This window comes from Curcuma longa, chromosome 1 (genome assembly GCF_044706935.1).
Source record: "Curcuma longa cultivar G26 ecotype Majalengka, Jawa Barat chromosome 1, ITB_CL_G26_1.1, whole genome shotgun sequence".
In the NCBI taxonomy this organism is placed as follows: Eukaryota; Viridiplantae; Streptophyta; class Magnoliopsida; order Zingiberales; family Zingiberaceae; genus Curcuma; species Curcuma longa.
In genome coordinates, this window is record NC_133861.1 from 27,722,477 (window position 1) to 27,732,241 (window position 9,765).

General features: G+C 38.5%; 1 protein-coding gene across 1 annotated transcript; it reads right to left on the reverse strand.

The window, feature by feature from the left end:
- Positions 1-7,388: 7,388 nt before the first annotated feature.
- LOC141840235 (cytochrome P450 71A1-like) lies at positions 7,389-9,207 on the reverse strand. The gene is made up of 2 exons (XM_074728168.1): positions 8,302-9,207; positions 7,389-8,221 (listed from the first exon to the last, which is right to left on the reverse strand). Exons 1-2 carry the CDS (start codon positions 9,205-9,207, stop codon positions 7,601-7,603), a joined length of 1,527 nt encoding a protein of 508 aa, XP_074584269.1. The 3' UTR covers positions 7,389-7,600.
- Positions 9,208-9,765: the final 558 nt, after the last annotated feature.

The window sequence follows — 9,765 nt, forward strand, 5'->3', positions numbered from 1 at the left end:
CAATGTCAAGCCATTGTTTAACCTTACACCATAGTTCACAAACCTTGGGGCATTAAAAGAACTAGTGTTGATTAGATTCGTCATGATGCCGACATAACTCACATAATTTATTGGGTTCATACTACATTCGATATTTGGTCCTCAAGTGTCCATTTGCTAATATCCATAGGACAAACCGATACTTAGGCATAATTTCTAGCCTCCGCAAAATCGAGCTCCAAGCAACTTCGAACTCTCTTGGCATGAAAAATTGATAAGCATTTGATACCCCTTTTTCATCACCAACAAACCAATCCATCATAGCCATATTCACCCGCCCTACTCCATGCGAACCTTGGACAATTTTGTTCCGGATTTCAACAGGTCTTTTGATTAGAGGGGAGTCCGAAGACTTGACATCCCATGTCCAAAAATCTGCACTTTTAACATAATGATGATGTACCCAATTCACCCATAGAGAATCCTTTTTAAATTGCATATCCCAAAGTATCTTACTCAATAATGCCTTATTTCATGCATGGAGATCTCGTAGCCCATAACTTCCATCTTGCTTTGATAGACAAATTGTAGACCAACAGATAGGAGGTCACTTAGAAGACCACAAATGAGTTCCTTAGACTCCTCTCTTTTTGAGGATATCAAATTTTTGATTTTCTAAATTGTGAAGGTCCATCAGCTGATTTCATTTGAAAGTGTCTAATGGACCTATGGAACTCAGAATAATATGAAATTAAGACCTATGTACTTGTACAAGGCTCCTAAAGATATTCATGCCCTCAAACATTAATGTGATACACCATATTGAGAGCAACGATTTTTACAATTCTATTTGGGCATGAGAAATGATATCGAAAGCTCATTATAAGTGATACGACGATGATACTCACTGATAGATATCACAAAAAAGTTCCTTGGACTCCCATTTTTATAAAAATATTAAAAATTTTATTTTCTAAATGGTGTAGGTCCATTAGCCAATTTTGTTTAAAAGTAGTTGATGGACTTACAGAACTCAGAATGACTTCAAACTAGGACCTATTTATTCGTCCAAGACTCCTGAATATATCTATATCTCAAACTTCAATGTGATATACCATATTAAGTGCAGTGATTTTTTCAACTTGATTCAATCTTGAAACATGAGTCAAGAGCTAATTATAAGGGCTACAATAATGATACTCATTTTACAGGCTACGATAATGATAACACATAGCAAATATCAATTTACAAAAGTACTCATTTGATAAAATCTTAACAACAATTAATGACAACATAGATTAAGAAAAATATATTTCTCAAATAAAATAACAAGATCTTTTTACAACATACCAAATATCAATTTACAATATGCATATTACAAAATTTCAACAACGACTATAATAATTTAATAACAATAAGAACTTAGGCACATTAATTTCCAATCAAAAGAACAAGATCTATAATAAACAAATCATATTTTAGGAGACTTGTGACATCCTTTTCTTCTTAAAATCTAGAGTAGTTGAGGACGAGCACTTGATTGCTCTAGGTGATAACTTATGTCTATCAAGAAACGAGAGATGGAAAAAGCAAAGATAATAGCTATGATCAAATTGAAAACAAAATAGTAAAAAAAGGATTATAAAGAGTAGAGAAGGGCATACAGTTTATAAGATAGCATGCAATAAGAACGATATCATCCAAAAACTTGAATGAAACTAGGGGCACTGAAATTATAGGGTCATTTTAAAAAAATGATCAACTTTTTAAAGGATAAATAAAATTTTCTAATAATTTTATCCTTGAAACATAGATATTGTTGTTATGACTAAATATCATATTGTTATTTTCTTTTGACAATATGTCAAATATGCATCTCATCCTGTACTAATATTTTTCTAAATTATATATTGCACATGAGGAAAAATATAATTCTTATTAATCAAAAGATTGATCACTACATGAGATATTAGTTATCAAACAACTTAAAACAAGTCCAAAATGAAAACTATTTTCCTAATATACATCAAAACGATTTAGAGAATTCATACTCATGCACCATATATAATGATCAACGGCCGAGAAAATGATGGCTAATGAGAAAGAAAAGTTGCTAAACTATTTGGAACTAGCTAATCCTAGCTCTAAGCAGTGGTGGAGCTACTGGTGGGCCAAGCTGGGCCATGACCCAGTCTTGGCCCCAAATTTTTTTCATAAATGGTGAGGTTGGCCCAGGCTTGGACTGGATTGGTGTGGGCCAATTGAATCGATCATTTTCCTTTCTCCTCTACTCATGCTCGACGCCGCCTTCTTCCCGTGCCTGGCGGCGGACCTGGTCCGGTTCGGAAGCCGGCTCACTTCGGAGCAAGGGAGCAGCCCAATATCCCTCAGTACCCCGCTGCGCCTGGGAAGAAAGTAGCGGTCCTCATCGTCGCCGGAGCAATCAGTGGCATCCGGGTCATTCTAGATGACGCTTCCCAAACGCGATTGATTTCTAGTTAATTCTCCAGAGTTCAGTAATTTCTCCAGTGTCCACTTTAAAATTTTAATTTATGATTAAAAGTGGATGATAATGTTTAATTTGTGTATTTTGAGTTGTTTGTGTTTTATATTTCTTGCTTTTTTTCTTTTTCAGAATTAGATCTATTATATTTCCAAGGATTTAGAGGTAAGTACGTTAGATGAAATATTTTCTATTTTTGAATTACATGAGTCTCGGTGTGCAGGATATAGAAAAATAGGCAATATTGCCCTAAACACAAGGAGAACCGAAAAGGGATCAGAATCCTCGACGGACGACGAAAAGACAACACAAATGGTAAGAACATTTAAAAGTTTTTTTAAAGCTAACAAGTTTTCAAGGATGCAAAAGGCAAAGCGATCTCCAAAGAAACGTACTGTCTGATGCTATAACTGCAACGAAGAGGGGCATCTAAAAGACTAGTGCCCCAAACTTAAGAACCAGCCAAAAAAGAAGAAGACATTGAAAGCCACCTGGGACGAGACCTCGTCTGATGAATCAGAAACTCAGGAGTATGTCGGACTTGCGCTGATGGCAAGCCATCAAGAAGAGAGCACTGAAGAAGGGGGAACAACATCAGAAGAAAGTAACGACGAATGGGGAGCCTCTCTTTTCGAAAGCGACTCGGTAAGTGAGGTATGTTTTCTTCCTCATGATCAGTTATACGCTGGAATAAAAGTAATGCTCAAGGCTAACTGTAAATTAGAAAAAGAATATTCACAATTAAGAAAGGAATTAGCCCTTGCATCTTCTTCTGATAACTCAAATATCTTAAAAAATAAAAATGATACCTTAAAAAACTTAGTTCAAAAACTAGAACTTGATATTTCATGCTTATGCCAAAAGAAAAATAGTTATCTTGATAATTTGAATTGGTATATTAAAAATCATAGGGGTCAACTTAGAAAAGTGCCCAAAAACTATATTTCTCCGAGATTTTTAATCAATCCAGTAGATAGGAACCTATTTTGGATTCCCAAATCTATTTTAAACTAATCTTTTTTTGTGTTATTACATATGCATGCACTGACTAATATTTTTTTTACTTAACTAACATTGTTTTCTTGTTATCATAGAAAATTCAATTTGACTAATTTTTTAGTGATAAAAAATTATGTTTCTATTTTTACTCAATGCATAATTATGTTGTTCATCTACTGAGAATTTTACAAAATTTTTTGAATATTTTTTTGAATTTTCATAATTTTTTAATTCAAAATTCAAATTTAAATTTTAAAAATAGATAAAAATATTATTTTTATAGATCTGATTTTTTAGGATTCAAATACAGTCATTAGAACTCAGTATAATTTATATACGAATTTTTGAAGTGTTTATTCTATTTTTAAAATAAACATGTCATTTTAAATTTTTTGAAATCCTTTGCAACGCTAATTTTTGAAGATAAATTTTTTTGTGATCTACTGTGTATTAATTGAACATTTAGAAAAAAATTTTAAATTTTTCTGACTTTCTATTGCATTTACACAAATGTTTTCTTTTCTTCCCTAATTTTATCCATCCCGTTTTTGCTGTGATCAAAGGGGAAGAGTAGGCTGAGGTTTAGGGGGAGGTTATAGTTCTAACATGAAATATTTTTTTCATACTTAACCTGTTTATTTAGTTCTATTTGTTTTCCTTATTTTTTGATTTAACTCTAATTGAACCTGGGTTGATGCACATCAAAAAGGAGGAGATTGTTGGTGCCCCGGTTAGTTTTGATGTGATTAACCAAGTTAAGTTAGGTCCTAAGTTATTCTAATCCTTCTGCTAAGTGTGCAGGAACTTAGGTACGGAGGAAGTCGAGCGTAAGACGTAGCGAACGAGAAGGGTTGCGCGGAGAAGTGAGCCAACGGGCTCGGTGCAATCCGAGGGACGCGGAAGCTACGGAAGAGTACACCGGTGGAGCGAGAAGGACGTGCGCGAAGTTCGAGGAATGAGAAACCGGGAGGAAGCACGCTCGAGGGGCAAAAGACCGGAGTCGGGTTCGGGTGAGCCTAACTCTGGTTGGGCAAAAATCATCCAATCGAAGATTCTACAAAAAGTCAACAAAAGTCAAACTATTGACTTTGATTTTTGCCTGTTGACTTTGACCATTGACTTTGATCAGAGAAGAAGATTTAGACTTAGACCGTTTGGACGTGGCGGTTGAAAAAAAAGAAGAAGAAAAAATAATAAGATTTATCTTTTATCATATAAAAGATAAATATTTATTTTTTTTATTAAGGATAAATCTCTTTATCTTTTATTAAAGATAAAGTTTATCCTTATTTACTCAACGGCTACGATCAAGCCTATCTCTGATCAACGGTTAGGATCGCATCAATGGATCAACGATCAAGAGAAAGTTCATCTACGATCAACGAGCTAGATCTATTCTCTTGGGCTATAAATAGACTTAGAATTTTAGAGTTATGATCATCAATTACTTTATCATTTTCTCTCTAAGTCTCTCAGCTACAATTGTAAATGCTTCTCCGCCTAAAGGAGTTTCGTTTGAGCGTCAATTACCTTGGAAGCAACGACCGAGTTGCAACCAAGTTTTTTTTAAAAAAAATAGAGTGTCTATCCTACAACCTTGCTTAACCGTGTATTCACCCCCCTCTAGTCGGTCCAACCCGATCCAACAAGTGGTATCAAAGCGGGACCGTTCTTTATCGGATTAACCGTCGGAAGAGCCATGATCCAGATCTAACCATGTGGGTTAAACCTTAAATAAAGGAAGTGGGTGCTCCCGTGTCTGAATCAAGAGGACCAGACACCAGGCAGGAAGTCCTAGTTGTGGCTAGGTAGGAAGTCCTAGTAGGTCGGGTGGATCGAGGGGTAGGAAATCCTAGTTGCGGCTAGGCAGGAAGTCCTAGTAGGTCGGGTGGATCGAGGGGCAGGAAGTCCTGGTGGGTCAAGGATTCAGACATCAAACAGAGGCTTTCCGTTTGAGGGGGGCCTGTGGTCCTTTGTTTGAAGGGGGATTGTTGGGTTGGAAGAGTGCAAACATAGTCCCACATCTAAAGCACATGGAAAAGATCATGGGTTTGAAAGGATGGAAGATATCCCCATTGGAATGAGGCCTTTTGGAGAGAGCCCAAGAACAAAACCATGAAGATTTAGACCCAAAGTGGATAATATCATACCATTGTGGAGATGCGGACATCCTTGGAGACCTACAAAATATGCATCTCATCATGTACTAATATTTTTCTAAATTATATATTACTCATGAGGAAAAATATAATTCTTATTAATTGAAAGGTTGATCACTACATGAGAGATTAGTTATCAAACAACTTAAAACATGTCCAAAATGAAAACTATTATCCTAATATACATCAAAACGATTTAGAGAATTCATACTCATCTTCTACAAAAGGTGGAATCCGCCACCTTAGCGGCCCCATACGGTCGGCCCCACGACCATCTGTGAGAAGGTAAATCGAGAAACTGCAGTTGGTCACGACGTAGAAGGGTGTTGCCTGGCTTCGCCAGGATTCGACCCCTTACCCTCTTCTGCAACTCTGTTGCGTCGTAACCAACTCAGCTATGCCTTGAGGGCAGAGAATTCATACTCATGCATCATATAATGATCAACGGCCGAGAAAATGATGGCTAAGGAGAAAGAAAAGTTGCTAAACTATTTGGAACTAGCTAAATCCTAGCTCTAAGCACAATGAATTGCAATAAAGGAGGAGAGCTAGTACCAAGATCACATTATTGATAAAACTTCTAGACATCTCGACATTTGCATCATGAAGAGGAAGCAAAAGAATAATAACTTCCGAGCAAAGAAAAGAAAATAAAAAACACAACAATCACCCAAACAATTCGATGGAAAAGAAGGTAAGTGTGAAATACCAATAGTGAGCGTCTTGTACATGTCGGATCTCTGGGTCTAAAAGTCTCAAAAGATGTCCTCGATAGTGCAATAGTTGTACGCTCCTCTGCCATCACCATCTATCGTCAAAGGCAGGGAGAGCCACGGAATCTGAGGTTTCTAGCTAGAGATGGAGAAGGGGATTCAAATCAACACAAGGGCATAAGAGGGAGGAGGCAACTGCAAGAACCTAGAGCCAAAGTTGGGTATTGATGATCTCTTAGTAGGTGGTGTTGAAGAAGAAGAAAAGATAGAGGAGATGCTCTGACGAGGGATCCAATAGAATTGTAATGGCCGATATCAAGAATTCATGTTGGGTTGGTCGCTCATATCATTAGATCGGACAATAATGGAGGAAAATTCCTGTAAATACTCATCAGGATGAAGATGACCATTGCCTCGGGGACTAAGGGATATCAAGAATTCATGTTGGGTTAGAGATTAAGATTTTTATGAGAAAAGATAAAAGTGGTTTGGCCAAATTTTTTTTGTTCGGACGAGGAAATAAATGAGGGGTAAAATGGGGGAAAATATGTGATTTGGTCATTTCCAAATTTAGTTATGTGATTTGGCATTCCAAAACTTTTACAACATGATTCAATAAATTACCATTAATTTTTTAAATATATTTAGAGGCTCTAAATAGTGAAAAGAGACGTGCCCTATCCACATGAGTCTAGACCTAAGTGACTCATGTGGCCATGTGCTTGGCAGTTTGTGAACTTAATAATTTATTTTTTAAAAATATATATATATACAATCTATTTTTTTTTAAAATAAAAAATATACATTTTTTTATCAATTTGATTAATTTAAAATTTTATAAAAATATTTAAAAATAAAATTAAGATCAATAAAATCAATACTTTTATTATTAATAATTTATAAATAAAAACTCCCTAACTCGTCTAAATAAATAAGTTAACATTAGCAAGCAATCATATGCAATCACAAATCATCATCGTCCTGGTTTTATGAAATCGGCTACATAATGTCAGTCACTGTAGCTTTTATGCAATCATGAAAGGTGCCATTATTTGCTACGACAACAGAAGTACAATAGCTTCATTGTTCAAGTTCAGTTAAAATGTTCATATCAATTTCTGAATAATTGAAGTAGCTAAATAATAACCTTATTGGATATACCTTTATCTTCTCATAGATGATAGTGAAATCTATGAGACCGTTAGAGTAGCAGATTCCACCTTTATTGTTGAAATATTGGATATACCTTACTTAGTGGTTGTAGTTCTCGGCACAAGTATTAAACTCGACTTCTTCCGCACTACGATTCCATAGAATTCTGTCATATCCATTTCCTCCGCGGTCATTCCTTGTGGTAGCGCCCAATCAAAATGGTAAAGTAGGTTAGCAAGAGCAAGCTCCAAGACAGGGAAAGCGAAATCCATTCCCGGGCAACCTCTGCGGCCTGCACCAAAAGGTATGAATTGGAAGTTTTGTCCCCTGAAGTCAACACTAGCATCCTCCAAGAATCTCTCAGGCCAAAACTCCTCCGGCTTCTCCTCCCATGATCTTGGATCCCTTCCAATTGCCCAAGCATTGATTAATACTCTTGTGCCCTTGGGAATGAGATAACCATGCACTCTAGTCTCTTGCATAGCCTCTCGAGGAACCAAAAGTGGAAGCGCCGGGTGCAATCGGAGGGTCTCCTTGATCACTGCCTTCAAGTACAACATCTCTTGAAGCATCTCCTCTCGAATTTCACTCTTCGATCCAGCAATTCTTCTAACCTCTTGTTGTGCTCTCTCCATCTTTGCCGGTTGCCTGATAAGCTCTGCCATCGCCCACTCGAGTGTTGCAAATGTTGTATCTATCCCTCCACCAAACACGTCCTGGATTGCAGCAAAACGATAGCTAAGCACACAAGAAGTCAATCGTAAGCATTAAGTATATATCCAAACAAGAGAGCTACCATAATGATGGCCTTTATGCTGTCCCTCCTGAGAACGACGCCTTCGGAGCTATCCAAAGAGAGCAAGATGTCAACAAAGTCCATGTCGTCATCGTTCCTCTCTTGCTTCCTCTCGTGCGCGGTGAGGACTTCCTCCACGAACACGTCGAGATCGAGGGCGTTTTTCCTCACCCGCTCATCCAATCCACTGAGACAATCCACAAAACGCAGTGCAGGCATGTAGTCGCGCATCGGGAACGACCCCAGCAGTGCCATCAACTCCGACAGCAGAACGCGGAATCTACTCGCGTCGTCGGCGCCGCCCTCCTCATCGGTGTACTTCTTTCCGAACGCCACTCTGCAAGTTATGTTTCTCGTGAAGGTGACGATCAAATCGCTTATGTCGACGGAGCCCGAGGGGGCGGCCGCGGCGATGCGGTCCACGAGGAGGGACGCCTCCTCCTCCCGAACTCGCCGGTAGGAGTTGATCCGACGGTGGCTGAGTAGGTGGACGGTTATGACGCGACGCATCTGCCTCCAGTAATCACCATACTTTGCGAAGGCAATGTCGTTGGCATCATAGAGCAGCCTGTGGCAGATGCTGAGGTCAGGGCGGCTGGCGAAGGTGAGGTCTTGGGTCCTCATGATCTCCTCCGCAGAGGCAGCGGAGGAAACGACCAGTGTGGGGACGCTCCCAAAGTGGAGGAGCATCAGGGGGCCGTGCTTTCGGGATAGAGCTCGCAGCGAGCGGTGGGGTAGCAAGCCGAGCCGGTGCAGATCGCCGATGATAGGAAGCCTCCATGGTGAAGGAAGACGGTCGGGCGGTGGTCGATGCAACAGTAGAAGGAGAATAGGGAACAAGAGGAGGAAGAGAAGCGAGACAAGACCTGCGGCGAGACGCCAGGGAAGAGGCAAATGCTCTAACATGATGCACTTCTAAGTTGATCTGTTGGCAACATCTCCCCCGTTTTATAGGACAGAGTTGAGATTAGAATAGCCAAGCCAAGATAATATTCTTTTTGATCGTGATCAAATTGCAATTTTTCAATAACGAACCTCACTGGCCGCTGCTCGGGTAAGTAACGTGGCAGACATATTTAATCAAAGATTCCCAAAACAGGCTGAGTCAAAATTCAGAATAACGCCATAATACCTTCTTCGATTGCGTGTTAGATAACAAGCCTTTGTTGTCCTTCTCTCATTCTTGTAATATCCCCAAGAACCTATTGCATCTTATTAAATAAAATAAAATTTTATCTAATGTCAAGCCATTGTTTAATCTTACACTATAGTTCACAAATCTTGGGGCATTCAAAGAACAAGTGTTGATTAGATTCATCATGATGTTGGTATAATTCACACAATTTGTTGGGTTCATATTCCATTCGATCTTTGATCCTCAAGTACCCATTTGCTAATATCCATAGGACAAATCGGTGCTTAGGCATAATTTCCAACCTCCTTATAATCGAGCTCCAAGCAACT